The 20,282-nt window shown below is 46.3% G+C and overlaps 2 protein-coding genes across 2 annotated transcripts; both read left to right on the top strand.

Annotated features, from left to right (window-relative positions):
- Positions 1 to 4,130: 4,130 nt before the first annotated feature.
- On the top strand, positions 4,131 to 19,962 carry RPP14 (ribonuclease P/MRP subunit p14). The gene is made up of 5 exons (XM_032781799.2): positions 4,131 to 5,058; positions 5,154 to 5,238; positions 6,656 to 6,732; positions 15,507 to 15,585; positions 16,308 to 19,962. The coding sequence occupies exons 1-5, from the start codon at positions 4,961 to 4,963 to the stop codon at positions 16,362 to 16,364; spliced, it is 396 nt and encodes a 131-aa protein (XP_032637690.1). The 5' UTR covers positions 4,131 to 4,960; the 3' UTR covers positions 16,365 to 19,962.
- On the top strand, positions 16,412 to 19,962 carry HTD2 (hydroxyacyl-thioester dehydratase type 2). The gene has a single exon (XM_075073405.1). The coding sequence runs from the start codon at positions 16,412 to 16,414 to the stop codon at positions 16,925 to 16,927; it is 516 nt and encodes a 171-aa protein (XP_074929506.1). The 3' UTR covers positions 16,928 to 19,962.
- Positions 19,963 to 20,282: the final 320 nt, after the last annotated feature.

Genomic DNA, 20,282 nt, shown 5'->3' with positions numbered 1-20,282 from the left:
ATAACTTTCAACATACTTTAGTTTCGGTCATTTAATATCTGCTTCTTGTTTCTTTCACCTTGGATAGCTCACTAGTACTAATAGATTTTTGGCAACAAAAGTCATCCTCACTTTGAAGTGTCACAATATTTTTGCTCGTTTATTTCGGCCACAGTTGGAGTACCAGAATAACTTGCTTTTCGTTTCAAAGTTCCTTCTTTTAGCCACAAATCCATGGTGATTAGGTTTAGTAACAATATTTAGAAATACTGATTTGTCAATTTTTTTGTCACAAATATTTATATTGTTTCAAGCGAAGCTAGTTTAGTTGTGCTTATCGCACACATGGTAAAGACGCAAAGGTTTGAACGTGTTGAGTGAATGTTATATTCACCATGGCGTAAAGAGAGCGGTGTGTGCATACTGCTGCAGTTTGCGCAGCCTCGAGCGGAAGAGGTACGATGTCACCAACTGAAACGTGCCTGAAAGGGGTAGACATCAACATGCTGGTGTGCCACGTTCTCTTTACACCATGATATTCAATACGAGATCAATAACTGGAAAAAGTGTTATGTTAAATTACAATCATTCAAAAAGGGTTGTAAACTACACTTCAAATAAGCCAAATTTTAAAAATTTTAAGGACTTTTTTTTAATTACGATTCTTTCATGGAACACCTATTCACATAGTGAGGAACACCAGTGTTCCGTGGAACACAGTTTGGGAAACACTATCCTATATCAAATCACTCCTGTTTTTGTTGTTTATTTGCTAGGCCATTTGTCACAAGCCTAATTCAAAAGACAAAATCACTGGATTGTGATCTAATCAAGCAGCATTTTTCCTACTTTACCTAGCTGTCAATTTTGATTATTATCAATGTAAGTATTTTTTCATCAGTTTGTGTGTGTGCGGTGAAATCGACGTCCATAGACATTTACTGATAAAAAGCTACTCCTTCCAAGCCTAGATACGTTGAGCCATGTGAGGGGGTCACCCTTTCATTGTGCAAGCCCAAGTTCAATTCCACATTGCCATCTGGTGTTTACAGATGGAATAGCCCAAAACTTCAGCCCTAGGAATTTTTTGAATGACAGATCAATGAATGCATTAAATTTGTCATTGGTGATGATCACCATCATGAAGTGGATATAAAAGACAACAGCATGGGATGTGAACTAAAGAACAGTTTCCGTATTCTTGATAACTAGTGCTAGACTAATGATTAAGTCTGGTGTGTGTTCATCTACCCATGTGAGGGGAGGTCCAGAAATGGGCCAGATCTACTCCTTATGTCCTGCAAACCTACACTCACTTGGATAGTCAATGAGTACTGATATTTGTCAGGGTTTACAGGACTAGGCCACATGTCCTTTCCAAGATTGGAAAGACAAAACAAAACCCACCACCAACAAATCAATCCCAGGAAAGCCATGCTTCGAGGCCTTCTCCTACATCAAAGTTTAACAGAGCACCTGCAATGGATGCAGCGACACCTCCTGTCTCTGAGGGAGCTAGTTTTAAAGGATACCTCAGGTGTGACAGGCATTTGAGTAGCTTAGAGCAGTGGTCTCCAAAGTGGCGTGTGCAAGACGATCAATTGGGGGGGCACGGTGGGAGGAATGCAACCAGAGCAAAAGAGCGGCACACAGGGCCGCCGGGGGAAGCAGGGCAATTTGCCCCAGGCCCCACAGGGGCCCTCACAAGAGTTTTTCGGGGGCTCTGGAGCTGCTTCCACTCTGGGTCTTCGACAGCAATTCAGTGACAGGGGGTCCTTCTGCTCCAGGACTCGCCCACCTAAGTGCCCCGAAGACCTGCAGCAGGGGGTCTTTCTGCCCAAGTGCTAGGAATTTGGTGGCAGGGTGACTCCAGGCCCCCTGAATCCTCTGGGCAGCCCTGGCGCCACAGCAGGAGGAGCACTGCCGGAGGAGGGAGGGCGTGAGCGAGTGGGGATGCTACCTCCACCCCGGGCAGGACCACCCAATATGCAGGGGTTTTAGGGGCTGCAGGGCCCTGGGCTAAGGGGCCCCGGGACCCTGGCCAGCAGCTCTAAAGCCCCTTTCGGAATGCAGCCCTGAGTCCTCCGGCCTGTGGAGGAGCAGGGGCAGCTACGCAGCCAAAAAGAAGCGGCACTTTCCTCTTCAAAGGCTGCTGGAGAGAAGTGGTGCTTTGAAGGGGAAAGCGCCGCTTCTCTCCGGCCGCTGGCTGCACGACTGCCCCTGCTCCTCCTGAGTCCTCTGGCCTGTGTTCGCAGGGCCGCATTCTGAAGGAAGCTTTAGAGCTGCAGGCCGGGGCCCCCTTAGCCCAGGGCCCTGCAGCCCTTAATGCCCCTGCATTCCGGGTGGCCCTGCCTGGCGGCGGGGGGGCTCCCAGAGTCACAGCCATGGGGTCGGTGCCGCACTGCACAGAGCCACCTGCACACCCCCTGCACTAAACAGGAGCTGCCCTAGGTAAGTGCTCTACATCCTGCCTGCCCCAGCCCTGAGCACCCTCCTGCATCCTAACTCCCTTCCAGACCCCGCACCCCACCCTGAGCACCCTCCCACACCCTAACCCTAATCCAGACCTTCGAATCGCTGTATCAGTGTTAAACCAAGATGTTCAGAAATAATGAAGCATAATCACATTAATATTTTTTGTGAAAGCAAAAAGTTTTTTGTACTATTAATAAAAATATATTTTTAAAATATTTCATCTTTATATCATCCTTTTAATTTTCTATTTTATTTTATAATGTACATGTATATAATTTATACATAAATAAATATACATATATTGAGGGTGCATGCTCAAAATTTTTTTACTGATAGGGGTGCGCAATCAAAAAAGTTTGGAGACCACTGGCTTAGAACACAGGTCCTGATAGCAACAGCAGCACTTGTTATAGAGAGGGCTGCAATGGAGGAGTAAAAACAGCTAAGTCATGGGAAAAGCCAGCAGTATAGGCTCCCCAGGAAGTTTGTAATGGATTAGAGGGCAGATAGAGGCCATGGTGCAGCTTCTAGGCAGTACCAGTAACTTTTGCCTTTAAAAAAAACAACAACCCAGTTATCGGAAATTTAATAAAAAAAAGCAGCAGCAGCTCCAAAAAATGCAGTCTAGATCCTGTATCATGTTAATGAACATGGCAAGACTGTGCATGGAATCCATACCCATGCAATGCACAGGTCTTTCCCTGTGGAACTTGGGCAGGGAGGGAAGCTCATTATAGCATATAAAACCAAGTGTTGTTAGATACAGCATTTGCTGAGTAGGGCACATTGTTGTTAAGGTTGTTGTGAATTTCACCAGGATAAAAATTCTGATTCTTAAGAGTTCACAGCATTCCAGGGAATTCTCCTTTGAGTCTGGCATTTTCCACACACTGTCTCAGACCAAAGGGTGAATATTTTAGAATATCTTTTCACTTGTTTTTACTTTAAGGTGAAAAAAATACACTAGCTGTACTCTGTGAAAATGCTAAGATACTTTCTTTGTGCACCTGACTCATGGATGCACTTTAAATTGGAGATGTTATGGGTACCTGGTCCTCACTGAGGCCGGTCTGAATATCTGTTACAAACATCACTAACCAATAAGCATTTAAGTAACTCAGTTCTGCTTATACATGTTGTGGTCTCTCTGTAACAGCCAGAGTGCTGAAACTGCCGGCAGAGCTGCGCTCTACCCAGAAAGTGCCTTAGGACTTCAGGGCAACACTGACCCTGGTGCAGAGCCCTTGGGCCGGGGCTCTGCAGAGTGAATCCCACCCTCAGCACACCCGCTCCTGCTCAGCGGCCAGCCACAGGGCTACCAGGAGGCGAGTGAAGGTGGCAGCTGAGGCAGGGTCGATGCGGGGAGCATGCCCAGATTTTCGCCCCCGGAGCTGTGCGCACAGGAGGGCCCTGGCAGCAGCAGACCAAGGGCGAGAAAAGTCCCGCCTCCTTCAGACGCCCAACGCTTTCCCTGCCTCCCCGCAACAGGGCCCAGAGTTACGGTAACGGTGCTGCCACTGGCCACGGTACCTGGCTGAGGGAGCCGCTACACCCGCCGCTGGGCTGCTGAGGTACGAGGGGGGTTGACTGTCTCTCACCCCGCCCCTGTTCCTCCCGGGTCCTTTCTGCGACCTGTTCCCTCTGCTCTGAGGCGGGCCCGCCTCCACCAGGCTTTTCCCGCCCTCGGGGCGCCATGTTTGGTCCGTCCCTCCCGCCTTCTCTAGTCACTTCGCAGCCACACTGATTGACACCTGCCGCCTAGGCCGGGCCGCGCGCTCTGCCTCTCCCCATGGCAACGCGGCGGCATGAGGGAGAGGGAGCCCAGCAACAGTAACCAGCCCACAGCGGCGCGCGGAGAAATCGTTATGTCAGTGGAGCATCGCGCACGCGCCGTAGGCCGGTCACTGGGGAGCATCGCGCACGCGCAGAGCAGAGTCGAGCCCGACGGGCGCTGCCGGAGCTGCGATGCTCCCCACAAAAGTGCTGTCCTGTTACTCCCTGTAGGCCCCAACGTAGCGCCCAATCCCCTCTCCTACTTCTCATCGGCCCCACTGGGACGCCGTAGGGGGCGGGCCATGTCGATGTCCCCCATTGGCCACGAGGAGGAGGAGCTGATTGGTCGGTGGGGCGGACAGAGCCGCTTTTCGCCCCGCCCCCAGGAGAGCTAGGAGAGCGGCTGAGGAGCGCGGGGCCAGTTCAGTTCAGTTCAGTGCCTGTGACCCCGCGCCGCTGTAGCGCTCTCAGGCCGGCCTGGCGCTGCGCGTGCGCAGAGTTCAGCCCGGCGCGCGGCCGACAGGCCCCGTTGGCGCCGAGCCCGCTCTGCCAGGAGCTGCGCCCACGTGCCCGCCGCTGGTTGCAGGGGGAGGCCCGGTAACTGAGCCCGGCTCCGGCGCCCCTCCCCCCGCTGCCGGGGGCACGACCTGCGGCGGGGCGGGGCTGGTATTTCTGCTGCGCGCCAGCTCCGCGCACGGCTCTGTCCCGCACCGGGCTCCCGTCTAGGCCTAGCATGGTGGAACCGCGCCAAGGGAAGGGGCCCAAGCCTGCTGCGTTTGAGAGAATGGTTTTCAGGAACGCTTCTGAACACCACTACGTGAAGATCTGTTTGTAAGTTCAGCTTCCCCCTGTTCTCGAGGACGAAATCAAGTCTCTTGATCTTAAACTGGAATAATGAGATTTTATGTAAACATTGTTCTTTTCAGAGAATTTCAAGGAGGTGGAATTAGATTGAATGCTGCTCATTTCAAGCAACTTATTATTTCAGCACTGAAGGAATTGCATGGGGAGGTATGAGATCATTGACCCTGTGATGGACTGTTGTACTTCTCTGAATTCCCGTAAATATAATTCCATTGACTTCTTTTTTTTTGGTATGGTCCAGAAGCAACCATTATGATGATCTAGTTTCTAGTGTAAGTTCCTGCATAATAATGGCTGAAGAACTTCATCTAATAATTTATGCATCAAGCCCATAACTCTGGGTTGAGTTGAGCCTCCCTCTCACTTTGAAGATTGCACATGATGGAGAATCACCACATCCTTAAATAGTGCTGACTTTTTAAAAACCATTATTTCAAATGGAAAGTCTAGGAGAGTGTGCTGCTGAATGACAGAGCCTGATCTTTCTGCACCTTGTTCTTTATTTACCACACTATGATTATGTTTTGGTTTTTTTCTTTTTAAATTTGTGAACGTCAGGCTGCTTTTATCAATGGTAGTAAATGTTACAATTCTTCTGTTTAAGTGGGCAAATGTATGAAAATCCCATCTTCGCTGCAGTTCTGATGTGTATTCAGAGTCTTCTGAATCCTGGAGTTTCTTGTGCTGCATACGCGATTCATCAGACCTAACATTAATTTTAGCAGGGCAAAGAATTTTGACTAATTGACTTCTCGGTGTGGAAGCTGTTTCACTCAAAATTGCAAACTAGCGATTCTGGAAGTGGTCAGGCTGGGTCAGTACGTGGATGGGGTCTCTCAAAAGATAACCAAGATGTTGGTGATTCTCTAGGTTCGTGGCCTAATGAGTGATTCCAGCTCATCCTTTAGATTATGTTCTAATGGAGTGAATAGTATTACCCGAATTAGAATTATTAATAGAAAGTTAGAGCCGAAAGTAAGCAGAAAGGAATGAAGGGAAAGGAAGAAACAATTTTAAATTATTTCCCTCCTGCTCCCTCAGAGCTCTTCTCTCCCTGCTTTCTTGCTATTTCATAGACTTTGGCTTTTAAGTTCAAGAAACTGAACTAGGAGCCTTAATGTACCTCCTTTCAGCCTGGATGCTGCTTCAGTGCTATTTGACACTCACTGAGCTGGGTGTGAAAACAGCCATTTTCCTTTAAGTCCCAGTATCAGTGCTCCTGCTGCAGTGGAGCTTCAAAGGGAAAACAGCAGAAGGGAATATGGCCTACTGGACTGGAACTAAAGAGGTCCTAGGTTTTATTCCTGGCTCTGCCACTGATTTACTGAGTGAGGTGGGACATGTCATATCACCTCTGTCTGAGTTTTGCCAACTGTAAAATGGTGATAAGAATGCAAAGTGCTTTGAGATCTGTGAATGAAAGGGGCTATATCAGAGCTGGGTATTACAAAGTTGCTCTGATAATAGTATTTTCAGTTGGAGAACATGGAAATCATATGTTCCTAAACTGTTGTTAAAGCAGTGAATAATATTGATTTAACAGTAGTGCCCTATTTGTGCATAGGTTGGTGCAGCCTTGCCTGTTGATGTCTTAACATATGAGGAAAAAACCCTATCTGCAATACTAAGAGTTCCTAGCAGGTAAGACATTGATTGCATATATAGTACCTTGCAAGTACCAACATGGAGTTGTGTAAGATGTATAAATAACCTTTAATTTCAAAATAACTAGCTTACAACTTCTGATAGTTTCCTATCAAAATAAGGGAGAAAATAATAGCTGTGATTTCTTAGAAATGCAGGGCTGGAAGGGACCTTGGGAATTCTTCAAATCCAGCCCCTTCACTGGGGCCGGACCAAGTAAACCTAGACCATCCCTGACAGGTGTTTGTCCAGGTTGTTCGTCCAGGTTGTTCTTAAAAATCTCCAGTGATGGAGATTCCACAACCTCACTTGGAAGTCTGCTCCAGCGCTTAACTACCCTTCTGGTTAGAAAGTTATTTCTAATATCTAAGCTACCGACAAATCTTGCAGCAGATTAAGCTCATCACAACTACTTCTACCTTCAGTAGACAGGGAGAACAATTGCTCATTGTCCTCTTTATAATAGCCCTTAACATAGTTGATTGTTATTAGGTCGCCCTTCAGTCTTTTCCCAAGACTAAACATGCCTGGATTTTTTAACGTTTCCTCCTAGGTCAGATTTTCTAAACTTTTTGTCTATTGCATTCTTTGACAAGGTTACAAGCCTTGTAGATAGGGGGGAAGGGGTAGATTTGGTATATCTTGACTTCAGTAAGGCTTTTGACCTTCTCATAAACAAACAAGGGAAATACAACCTAGACGGAAGAGCATATTGAATGGGGTCTTGTAGGAGTCAGTTCTGGGTCCAGTTCTGTTCAATATCTTCATCAGTGATTTAGATGATGGCATAGAGAGTTCACTTATAAAGTTTGTAGACAACACCAAGTTGGGATGAGTTGCAAGTGCTTTGGAGGATAGCATTAAAATTCAAAATGATCTGGAGAAACAGTCTGAAGTAAATAGGATGAAATTCAATGAGGATAAATGCAAATTACTCCACTTAGAAAGGAACAATCAGTGGCGCAGATACAAAATGGGAAATGACTGCCTAGGAAGAAGTACTGCGGAACGGGATCTGGAGGTCCCAGTGGATCACAAGCTAAATGAGAGTCAGCAGTGTAACGCTGTTGCAAAAAAGCAACCATCATTCTGGGATATATTAGCAGGAGTATGGTAAGCAAGACACAAGAAGTAATTCTTCCACTCAGTGCCGATTAGGCCTTAGCTGGTGTATTGTCCTGTTCTGAGTGCCACCATTTCAGGAAAGATGTGGACAAATTGGAGGAAGTCCAGAGAAAAGCAACAAAAATAAGTGTAGAAAAACATGATCTGTGAGGGAAGATTGAAAAAATTGGGTTTGTTTAATCTGGAAAAGAGAAGACTGGGCGGGGCGGGGGTGGGGGTTGGCGTAACAGTTTTCAAGTACATAAAAGGTTGTTACAAGGAGGAGGGAGAAAAATGGTTCTCATTAACCTCTGAGGATAGGACAGGAAGCAACAGGCTTAAATTGCAGCTAGGGCAGTTTAGGTTGGACATTAAGAAAAATGTCCTGTCAGGATGGTTAAGCACTGGAATAAATTGCCTAGAGAGGTTTTGGAATCTCCATCATTGGAGATTTTTAAGAGCAGCTTAGACAAACACCTGTCAGGGATGGTCTTAGATCAGGGATTCTCAAACTGTAGGTTGGGACCCCATTTTAATGGGGTCACCAAGGCTGGTGTTTGTCCTTGGGCCTCAGCATGTCTGAAGCCCAAACCCCACCACCCAGGGCTAAAGTTACATGCCCTCCGCCCAGGGCAGAAGCCCTTGGGCTTCAGCCTTGGGGGCCCCCCAGCCCAGGGCAGCAGAGCTTGGACGGGCTCAGTATTCAGTCCCACTTCCTGAGGTCATGTAGTGATTTTTGTTGTCCGAAGGGGGCCATGATCCAATGAAGTTTGAGAACTGCTGTCTTAGATAATGCTTAGTCCTCCCAAGTAGGCTTAGCACATCAGGTGGCAGCTCCCAAAGGGGGTTCTGTGATCTAACCCATCACAGTGGCATAGTCGAGCAGGATCTGTGCACAGCTGATTGCTTTCAGACACTGGTAGTGATTTTAAGTGAATTTTACGTGTGGTGGCTGGAGAAGGGACAAAGTGGTTATTGGTTTGTTGTTTTCTGTTTGCTTATTTCGGGTAAGGGAAGTAGTGACCGAAAAGGAAGTGCCCAAAAAAAAAAAAAAAAAAGGTGCAGGGGGCTAAACTAGGTGGCCTTCTTGAGGTCCCTTCCAGTCCTGCAATTCTATGATTCTTGTGTGTTTCTGGGATGTGTGTGAATGCTGCTAGTAAATCACTCAAGTTTTTTTTTTGTTTTGTTTGTTTTTTCCTAACTGCACTTGAATCTCAAGAGATACCTAGGGGGACAACCCGGCCCAGAATTGTAGACGCTTCATCTTCACTTGATGAGACAATCCATTGCTGAAAGAGGGAGCTTTTTCACACAATTATCAAGTGGCTGCTTAAGTCTGGAGGAGGACATTTATAGCCTTATTGGCCTCTAGATAGTCTGTACTGTATTCTTATACTGCCCTCATCAACCATGGTATCTGAGTGCCTTCAAGGAGTGCGTTAAATGGCATGGTTTATTCTATTCTTCATCCTCTGCTTGGGGAAATTACATGTATAGCATAAAAGCAGCAGAGAATCCTGTGGCACCTTATAGACTAACAGACGTTTGGATCATGAGCTTTCATGGGTGAATACCCAACTTGCGTCTTGGTAACACAGATTGTACATTCATCTGACGAAGTGGGTATTCACCCACGAAAGCTCATGATCCAAAATGTCTGTTAGTCTATAAGGTGCCACAGGATTCTCTGCTGCTTTTACAGATTCAGACTAACACGGCTACCCCTCTGATACTTGATGTATAGCATAGTGTCTTTTGTTTTGGATTTTTGCATGTGCACACTGCTACGTGTTAGAGAAGGCAGGGTGAAGAATGTGCCTGGCACCTGGAGTGGAGGATGATTAGCTGTGGAGCAAAACTGTAAATGATTCCTCTCCATTTTAAAAAGCTATGTGAAAAGCCTTTTTAAGGTGTGAAACCCAGTACCTGGCCTTCTAGAGCAGTCTTTACATCCCTGTTATCTTTCAACGTTAATACTGTAAGGTCTGCCTGATTTACATTCTAGAAGTTAGAGCAAGGACGTTGAAAGTTTGTCTCTGATCCTGACTCTGCCACTGACTTGCTCTGTGACCATGAGTAAATTACTTAGCATCTCTGTAATGGTATCCCATCTGTAAAATGAGGATAAGTGAGCAGCTTTATAAAGCACATTAAAACTTTTTGATGTAAAGCACTAAATAACTTGGGGGTAATCATTTACTATTATGGGCTAGTCTACGCTGGCGGCTCTAGCAGCAGCACTTTAACGTGCCTTGTGTGGTTGCGGCACAGCGTTAGGAGAGAGCTCTCCTGGCGTTCTAAAAATCCACCTCCACAAGGGGTGTAGCTTCCAGCGCTGGTGCAATGTCTACACTGGCGCTTTACAGTGCTGAAACTTGCTGAGCTCAGGGAGTGTTTTTTCACAGCCTAAATGAGAAAGTTGCAGTTCTGTAAATTGCTAGAGTAAACAAACCCTAAGAAAAATGGTAAAGTACCAGGAATCAAAAGAGCAGGAAAAAGGCAGACTAAGAAACCACATCAAACACAACAAATTTCCATTGGCATTTGTGGGTTTCAACTATTTTCTGACTCAGAGACTACAGAAATGTGACTGGTCCAGAATAGTTAAAATGACACCGTGGTCTAAAAAGTGGCTAAGTTGTGTAAACCTCACAACGTCTTGACAGATCTGCCTCTTATGCGTAGTTCTATCCACTGCATTTAGTTACAAAAGTAAGTGTTCAGTACTAGTTACATCTGCAGAGCCAATGCAGGTTAGAGTGAATTGGATAGTGTTCCTTGTGCATCAACAGAATTGGTTCCTGCATTCCAGGCAAGGCTTTGGAGCTCTGCTCCAGCTCCAGGCAAAAACCTGCAGCTCCACTGCTCCAGAGCTGCTCCGCACTCCGGCTCTGCTCCAAAGCCCTGGTTCCAGGGCCAATCAGTTACACCTGAGGTTAATCAGTTGATGGCAGTAGAGTTGCTCAGATGGCACTAAAAGGAAAATTGGGCCCACAGAATCTATTACTGATTATGAAGCATGATCTAGAAAGAACCCAGCTTGATTTTGCTAGGCTGAGTATGCAGGGCTGGAGGTTAAAGACTCAAACCTCTTTTTACTTAAATTGAGCAAACTTGATAAGTACTCAGTGAGACAATAAACATGGATCCATACAGTGTTCCTGTCTTAAAACATAAAATGACCGGGAGTGGATGATGTAGTACTGAAATCTGTGTCTGTTATCCCTTGCTGTGAGAAGAGGTCAGGAGCAGTTGGGAGATTAGGGCACTAAAGATGAATGGAAGCTATTGAGGTTGAGGAAGGGAAGGAGACTAAAGGCACAGAAAGGCCTTGTCTACACTTGCAAGTTGCAGCGCTGGTGAGGGGGTTACAGCGCTGCAACTTAGCAGGTGTCTACACTTAAAAGCTCAGCCTGTTTGCAGCGCTGGCTGTACACCTGGGTCTGCTTCCGATGTAGCGAGACCAGCGCTGGTGATGCAGCGCTGGTCATCAGGTGTGGACACTCACCAGCGTTTTTATTGGCCTCCAGGGTATTAGATTAGCACTTAATCCCAGCAATTTCCTTTTCAGCCTCTCTGGTCACTGCTTAGCACTCCACTGCCCTGGGCTTAGAGCCTGGAGAGGAGGAGGAGCGGGGCTTGCCGCGCTCTGGCCGGAGAGCGGGGCTTGCTGGAGCTCCGGCCGGAGAGAGGGCTTGCGGGGTTTGCCGCGCTTCGGCCGGGAGAGCGGGGCTTGCTGGAGCTCCCGCACGGGAGAGCGGGGCTTGCTGGAGCTTCCGGCCCGGGGAGAGCGGGGCTTGCGGGGCTTGCTGGAGCTCCGGTGGGAGAGCGGGGCTTGCGGGGCTTGCTGGAGCTCCGGCCGGGAGAGCGGGGCTTGCGGGCTTGCTGGAGCTCCGGCCGGGGAGAGCGGGGCTTGCTGGAGCTCTGGCCGGAGAGCGGGGCTTGGCGGGCTTGCCGGAGCTCCGGCCGGGAGAGCCGGGGCTTGCCGGAGCTCCGGCCGGGAAGAGCGGGGCTTGCCGGAGCTCCGGCCGGGAGAGCGGGCTTGCGCGGAGCTCGGCGCGAGAGCGGGGCTGCGGGGCTTGCCGGAGCTTCCGGCCGGAGAGCGGGGCTTGCGGGGCTTGCCGGAGCTCCGGCCGGGAGAGCGGGGCTTGCGGGGCTTGCCGGAGCTCGGCCCGGAATAGAGCGAGGCTTGCGGGGTTTGCCGGAGCTCCGCCGGGAGAGCGGGGCTTGCCGGAGCGGCCGCCGGAGAGACGGGGCTTTAATAGAAGCTGCATGTATGTAATTTCAGTACAGACTTGGCCTTTTACTGTTTTACACAGGGTTTGAAGAAAGGACAAAAACAGATATCATGCTAATGAATTGATTTTGGAGTTCATTTTTTTCATGAAACTGAAGTACAAGGTATATACAGAAAGAAAAGAGAGATTAACAAGGACATATAGCAGATATGGGATAGCAGGCTGTATTTAGTGTCTCTTGTGATGCTAGTTATAAAACACAATCTGCAGTGGTGGTGTTTTTGACATCATAGAAAATCTGGATAGAATTATAGCCTTGAAATCAATCTGGGAATAGAATGTACAAAATCTATAAACAGACAGAAAACACCTACAGAGTCTCATTTCAGAGGGCTCTGTTCCTTAGAACTAATAAATGGTTAGTGTTCAAATACTATGTTTTATCAGCTCCCACCACATACACCTGTGCACATAATACTAAATTATACACCATTGAGCGGGATCAGTCTCCTGACTCCTCCATCTTAAGAAGAGAAACAAACCTAGTAATTGAGGAAAAAAGAAAGAAAATTAAGTTATTTGAACAAACAAAATTGGGCTATAAAGTTTGTTTAAAAATGTAATAATAAAAAAGTCATACATCATCCACCACTGCAACCAAAGAACTGCCCTAGAACAAGGAGGGATAATAATCACCGTCCCCCCTTCCTGTTTTTATGTACTGTATTTCTAAAGAGGATTTCTTGTCTTTATTTCACTGTTTATTATTAACAGACTTAACATGTACTGCAAAATAAAAAATTAGGAACTGCAAATCAATGAAACCACTGCAGGTAACTGCTGGGAGCAATGCTCTTAACTGCAGTGGAAGGCACCCAACCATACTGTTTTGGCTTTCAGCCTCAAAGTGCTCCTTTAAGGCATCCTTATCCTTGAAGCACTGTGCTGGGCCTCTCTAGTCGCCCTGCTCTTCTGGGCTGTTCAAATTCAGCCTCCAGGCGTTGAACCTCGAGGTCCTTTCGTCATATGAAGGTTTCACCCTTCCCTTCACAAATATATGGAGGATACAGCACGGGTTATAATCGCTGGGCATGCTGCTTTCCCCACGTCCAGCTTCCCCGTAGAACTTCTCTATCCCCTTAAACGGCCAAACACGCTCCACCGGTCATTCCTGCACCGCTTCAGCCCTGTAGTTGAACCGGTCCTTGCTCATGTCAGCTTCCGCTGTATACGGTTTCATTAGCCAAGGCATTAATGGGTAAGCGGGGTCTCCAAAGGGAATCAAGGGCAATTATTCGACTCCCCCCACTGTGATCTTACGGACTGGGAAAAAAGTCCACTGCCAGCTTCCTGAACAGGCCACTGTTTTCCGAAAAGATGCAGTGCAATCAATGCAACCTTTCCAGGCCATCCTGTGTAAATGTCAGTGAAAACGCCCACGGTGATCCACAAGCGCCGAGAACCATATGAGAAATACCGCCTTCCGATTATGTACTCGATGCCAGGTGGGGTGTGCCAGAATAGGAATATGCGTCCATCTTGCCCCCTTCCACAAGTTAGGAACCCATTTGAGCAAAGGCCCATCCACAATGTCCTGCACATTTCCCAGATCACGGTTTGTCTGAAACAGGATGCGATTAATGGCCCGGCAAAACTTGCATCACCACTATTCCAACGGTCGACTTTCCCCACTCCAAACTGGTTTGCGAACCGATCGGTAGCTGTCTGGAGTTGCAGCTCCCAGACTGCAATTAGCCACCCGCCTTCCTCCAACGAACAGGCAGCTCCAGTGTCGTGTCCTTTGCGCTGCAGGTTGGGGCGGAGCTCAGCACAACAGTCCCATGAAAGTGGCTTTTCGCATCTAAAAGTTCTGCAGCCCACTTGCCCCGTCATCCAGAAATTGCAGGACGATGTGATTCCAACCACTCAGTTACTTGTTTCCCGAGCCCAAAGGTGTCGTTCCACGCGCAGAGCATGTCCCGTTACTGCGACAAGCAATTTAGTGTCAGCAGCGTCAGCAGCATCTATTTCATCACTGAAGCTCCACTGTCACTTGGAGCAATAAGGATAGTAAACTCCAGACGGGATGTGCGGCAACATTCATCAGCAACATCCTAACGACAGCATCCGGGCTCCCTATCGTCTTCTGAAATCACACGCGGGAATCACAATGGCACCAAACGGCTCGAAAAGGGAAGCGATGCACCACGGTCGTTGGAACAGGAAAGCGGAATGACCCGCACCCTCCGTCCCTATCCCACAACCCCCAGCAGCAAATTGGCACGAGGTGCTCCGTGGGATAGCTGCCCCACAATGCGCCCACTCACAACAGTGCTGCAACTGGTGCAAGTGTGGACACACCGCAGTGCTGGCCGTACACAGCTGTACAACCACAGCTGTAACAGCCAGCGCTGCAAAACTGTAGTGTAGACAAGGCCAAAGAGTGGTTCAGGAAACAGGCCCAGGAAAAAAGGGTTTGACAAGCAACCACTGAACATGATTGTATTAGTACTTCAGCCATAGATAGACAAACTACCACTGAAGGATAATTGTGTCACAACTTGTCACCAGAGCCCACTGATGAAATACCTCGTCATCCCAGACTTGCAGGACGATGTGATCCCACCACTCAGTACTTGTTTCCCGAGCCCAAAGGCGGCGTTCCACGCTGCAGAGCACGTCCGTTACTGCGACAAGCAATTTAGTGTCAGCCGCGTCAGCCGCATCTATTTCATCATCTGAGCTCTCACTGTCACTTTGGAGCATAAGGAATAGATCAACTGCCAGATTCATCAGCCAACATCCTAACGAGCAGCATCCGCGGCTGCCACTTCGTGCTTCTGCCAAACTCACACCGACGCCAGAATCACACTGGCACCAAACGGCTGAAAAGGGAAGCGATGCACCACGGGTCGTTGGAACAGGAAGCGGAATGACCCGCACCCTTCCGTCCCCTTCCCACAACCCCCAGCAGCAAATTGGGACGAGGTGCTCTGTGGGATAGCTGCCCACAATGCGCCACTCACAACAGTGCTGCAACTGGTGCAAGTGTGGACACACTGCAGTGCTGGCCGTACACAGCTGTACAACCACAGCTGTAACAGCCAGCGCTGCAAAACTGTAAGTGTAGACAAGGCCAAAGAGTGGTTCAGGAAACAGGCCCAGGAAAAAAGGGTTTGACAAGGGCAAAACACATGAGCATTGATTGTATTAAGTACTTCAAGCCATAGATAAGACAAACTACACTGAAGGATAATTGTGTCACAAACTTGTCACCAGAGCCCACTGATGAAATTACCAGCTGTTAAATGCAGTTGGGAGTTCATTATTCCTTCTGCTTAGGGTATCTCTATTTAAGCTGTATACCCAGCAGCAAAACCTTTGAGGCATGTGAATCCTAATAATATATTTAATGTTGTCATTATTTAGTGGCCTTGTCAAGCTGTGGAGTGCTCTAACACTGCTGGGCTCCTACCAGAACAGGAAGTGTGCTTTCAGAGTTATACAGGTAAAGCCCTGGGGAACTCTGGGACCTGCCCCTGAATTTTAGTCCTCTTTAGGGTTACTCAGCCTACTCAAGTACACAAAACCTCTTAATAGGGACATGGCTTACTTGTGTAAAAACTGATCCGGTTTTAGAGTTAAATACCCTTAAGGATGGGTGTGAAAAAGATTGGTGAGAGACTGAATCAGTCTGTCTTATAATTGCTGACATTCAATCGACTTGCATTGTCATGTTCAGGTCTCTCTTTATATTGTACCCTAACAATCACCTGTTGTCATATCTGGGGTTGTCTGAGAGGAAGTAGATGCTGGGAATCATCTTTCCTTTTGGGGGCCCACATAGATGCGATCTTGTAAAACTAGACTCTTGTGTCTGAGTTTCATCAATTTACATATCAGTTTGTCCTTGGCCCATATCTGGGTAAAAACTTGTATTTTTCCCCCACTGTGACTCACCCACCTCAAACCCCAGTGCACTTGAACTTCAGAGCCCAATGCTTGTTCCTTTTGAAATGCTCATTTCCTTCTGCCACGTAAGGGTCAGTAACCTGAGTCTGGGAGCTGGAGTTGGTCTCCAAGGGGATAGCTGAATAACATGGTTGGTTTAAGTTGCTCTAATTTTGCTTTATAGGGGAGGAATTTGTTATTTTTTTCTTTATCTTGCCTGCTGGAAAGTGTTTGGTATGTGTGATGTTTTCATAATATGTCATTTTTCCCCCCCACCAGACCTCTCCATTTCTCCTTGCATTATCTGGGAACAGTAGAGAACTCATCCTGGATTGAGTACACAGGAGACATGATTGGACTGTAAGAAGCAGACGTTGCTCAAGATGTTGGCACTACTCAGACCTAGAATTTTTGGTGGGGATTTGAAAAGAACCATCCTGACAAAACCAGACATTGCCAGCTCATTGCTTAGATGTCCCTCTCTTCAGTGTTTACATATACAGGTTGGAGACAAGGCTGAGCTTACTAAAGCCTTCACACAGAAGGATGTTGTTAGTTTTGCTGCCTTAACTGGGGACACAAACCCACTGCATTTGAATGAAGACTATGCAAAGAGAACTAGGTTTGGGAGAACAATTGTACATGGAGTTTTGATCAACGGACTTATTTCTGCAGTTATAGGTACTAAAATGCCTGGCTATGGTTGTGTGTTTCTTTCTCAGGAAATTCACTTCCCAGCTCCCTTGTACATTGGAGAAGAAGTCTTAGCTGCAGCAGAAGTGACGAGACTGAAAAGATCTGTTGCATACATTTCAGTATCATGTACTGTTAGGGAAAGTGAAAAGATTGTCATGGAAGGGATAGTGAAAGTCATGGTGTCGGAAGGTCAGCACTCCTGACTGCATGGCGCTTTATTCTTTAGTAAAATTCAGAAGTATGTGGGGGGCCCTCATATGTATGGTACCTCAAACCTTGGTAGGAGGAAGCCTGCAGAAACACTTTGAAGGACACAGCTTGCTGTCCATTTTGGGAGCTACTGTGCCGTGTAGGTGAGAGATGTAAAACATCACTTTTGATGGCCTGTAAGGACACACAAAGATCAGTATGATCCATACTTACCTTACATCTATTACCATTGTGTGCCACCAAGCCTATTCTGTTTCCTAGCTCAACTGTCCTTCACCAAACTAAACACCATTCTTTACTGGAAGCTTTTACAAAGAAATGTTTACTTCACGTAATGTTCTGGTGTTGGTCAAGAGATTCCTGTCCCCTGACTAGTAAACATGGAGCCAAGATAAATATCTCAGATAAATACATATAGTATTCTCTTGGTTCCTTGTTAGAATTGCACAATATGTGCCACATTTTATATGTCTGATATATTGAGTTTTGAACTCTTGTTTGGTTTGAGGGTCTAGATATGGCAAAGGGCCCAATCTCTCTCACACAGCCCCCCCTTCTATGAATTCAGTGAAGTCCAAGGGCCTACATGGGTGAATAAAAGCAAGCAGCATTGGGTTCATATTAACAAATGCATGTCATCGTCTCCCCTGACTTACAGGAATAAAAAGCTTTTTATTCAAACGCTGCCTTTATTAGGGTAGCTCTAATGTTTCTTTCACAAATTAATGCATTGTTCCACTTAATTTTCAAGCGAAAGGAGTCATTTGATTTAAGGCTATCATTAGGCCAAACAAAAATGGTCTGCGTAAAGGTCTTGGATAATTTCCTACCACTGCTAAACTACAAACTAAATGTCATGTGGCAACCTGTCACAAATGAAGGAACTCTTAAAACTAAATTATAAGGCAACTTTACAGACATGTGGCTACACATGGTAGCTTTGAGCTAAACCCTTTATACTCCAGAATTGCTTATTGGGTGATCAAAATTGGGCCTTGATCTGCTTTGGAAAGAGGGTAGATAGAAGGAAGTGTTTTTAATAGGTCTGTTATTTCAGACAACACATGGAGCCAAATGTGTATGAGAGAGACAGGCAGAGTTTGATCAGATCAGAATAAATGAGGTGGCTGCTGTAACCTTAAATTTACCTGACAAGGTAGTTATCTGCCCCCTGGTACCAGACTAAACTTTAATGTATTTATCCTCTAAACAGAACTGTGAAGTCGGGAAGCGCGATGATCCCTGTTTTTCAGATGGGGAAGTAAGGCCCAAAGAGACTAGGGAACTGACTTTTGAAGGTATTTGGACATCTAAAGCTGCAGCTAAGCACCTCGTGGGGTTTCCCATAGTACCTAGTCACCTATCCTCATATTTTGATGTGTAATACCTTTAAAAATTACTGGCTGCAAAAGGTCATATGGGACATTTGCAGGGAATTAAACCTGGGGTCTCCAAAGTCCCATGCTAACACCCCAAACCCTGGGCTGTACTAAATAGCGAAGTCTGACACCGTTCTCGGAGCTGCAGGAATCATAGAACTGGAGGGGACCTCAAGAAGTCATCTAGTCCAGTCCCTTGCTCTCAAGGCAGGACTAAGTATTATCTATACAATGTAAGCTGGAGCAATGTGCTGTGTATCTGATGGCAGAGTTTGGCTCATAACTTACTCTGTGGATACAATGGATAGTCAAAGTACGCTAGGCTGATTTCTGCTTTAGCAGCTGTAGTTTCTTTTCTCTCTTAAAGTTAGTCTCATTCCAGGTCTGTTTATGATATCTATATATACTAAATCTCTAGGCATGCTTACATTAAGAATGATGCGTTGTGAATAACAGAACTGCCAGCCAGAATTAGGGGGAGAGACAGACAAAGCAAACATCCTTTCTTAGACCTTAGGCTTTGGACTGTGGGAGCTTCTTGGAACCATTGCCAGAATCAAGAGCTTTCTACTGACCAAGCCTGTGTCCCACTGTACAAATCTGGGGTCTGTCAGCTTGAGCATAGCAGCTGTCTTCTATGAGGGTGTGGTAGCCTTTAGACTTGTCCCAAACAGGGTTTTATAAATCAAAATTACAGTTGATTTTTTTAAACACATAATAAGTCAATCTAGCCTTTCAAGCTGAAGCAAATCTTTGATCTACACTTCTGAGTTTTAGATTTAAAACTCAGAGAATGGTCATGTTTAAACAGTACAATTCTCTGTTCAAATGGCAATCAACTAAAATATTGGTGACAGCAAAATGTAGTGGTAGTTTAAGGACAGCAAGAACCCGTAATGTACATCTGGTTCTTTAAAAAGTTTTTAAAGGTATCCAAGACATTTTAAGCTGCACCCTAGAGACAATATTGTGAACAAGATAAAAGTAAGAGGTAGCTGCACAATCAGTGACTTTGTAAGATGAAACAAAGAGTAAAATAAGAGTTTGTTTATTTGAAGGCAAGTGTAGTCTGTTGAATTTCATGACTTTCAAGCAGATCTCAGTTTCAGCTACTGTTGATGCAACTAAAAAGAAAATGGCAGGAAGGAGGGTCCCCAGAAGGAAGACTTTTTCACTGTTCAGGAGCTAGAGAAAAAGTAGATCTCTTCTTGGATGTGAAACTTGCTGCTGAGTTAATAGCATACATAAAAATGGCCCAAAGGTCCATCTAGCCCAGTTTCCTGTCTTCCAACAGTGGCCAGTGCCAGGTGCCCCAGAGGGAATGAACATAACAGGGAATCATCAAGTGATCCATCCCCCGTTGTCCATTCCCAGCTTCTGGCAAACAGAGGCTAGGGACACCATCCCTATCCATCCTGGCTTATAGCCATTGAGGGACTTATCCTCCATGAACTTCTCTAGTTCTCTTTTGAACCCTATTATGGTCTTGGCCTTCGCAACATCCTCTAGCAAGGAGTTCCACAGGTTGACTGTGCATTGTGTGAAGAAGTACTTCCTTTTGTTTGTTTTAAACTTGCTGCCTATTCATTCGGTGACCCCTAGTTCTTGTGTTATGAGAAGTAATAAAGAAGTCAACTTTCAAACCCAAACTCTGCTGATTATTCTCCTGTGATAGCTCAGACTTTTTAAAATTTCTCTATAACAGTTTTATTTTTGTCTTGTGACAGATTGTCATCTCTGGTGATCTGTTTGAAAACAAGAGACAATTAAGTTAAAAAGAGAAGAGGACTCATCAACCACCTGATACTTCTTCCTGTGGGCTCCATTCAAGCAATAATTAGTACTCTATATCAGCATTGTTTTGCATCAGATCTTTTTAATAGCCCTTTCAGCTTCTGTGTATAGCTCATATACATAAGCATATTCTGAGAATGCTTAAAATAAAATTGGTAGCTGATAATGTTGATGC

This window comes from Chelonoidis abingdonii, chromosome 17 (genome assembly GCF_003597395.2).
Source record: "Chelonoidis abingdonii isolate Lonesome George chromosome 17, CheloAbing_2.0, whole genome shotgun sequence".
Lineage (NCBI taxonomy): Eukaryota > Metazoa > Chordata > Testudines > Testudinidae > Chelonoidis > Chelonoidis abingdonii.
The sequence above is the reverse complement of the archived record's forward strand: the minus strand, read 5'-3'. Positions and strand labels throughout refer to the sequence as shown.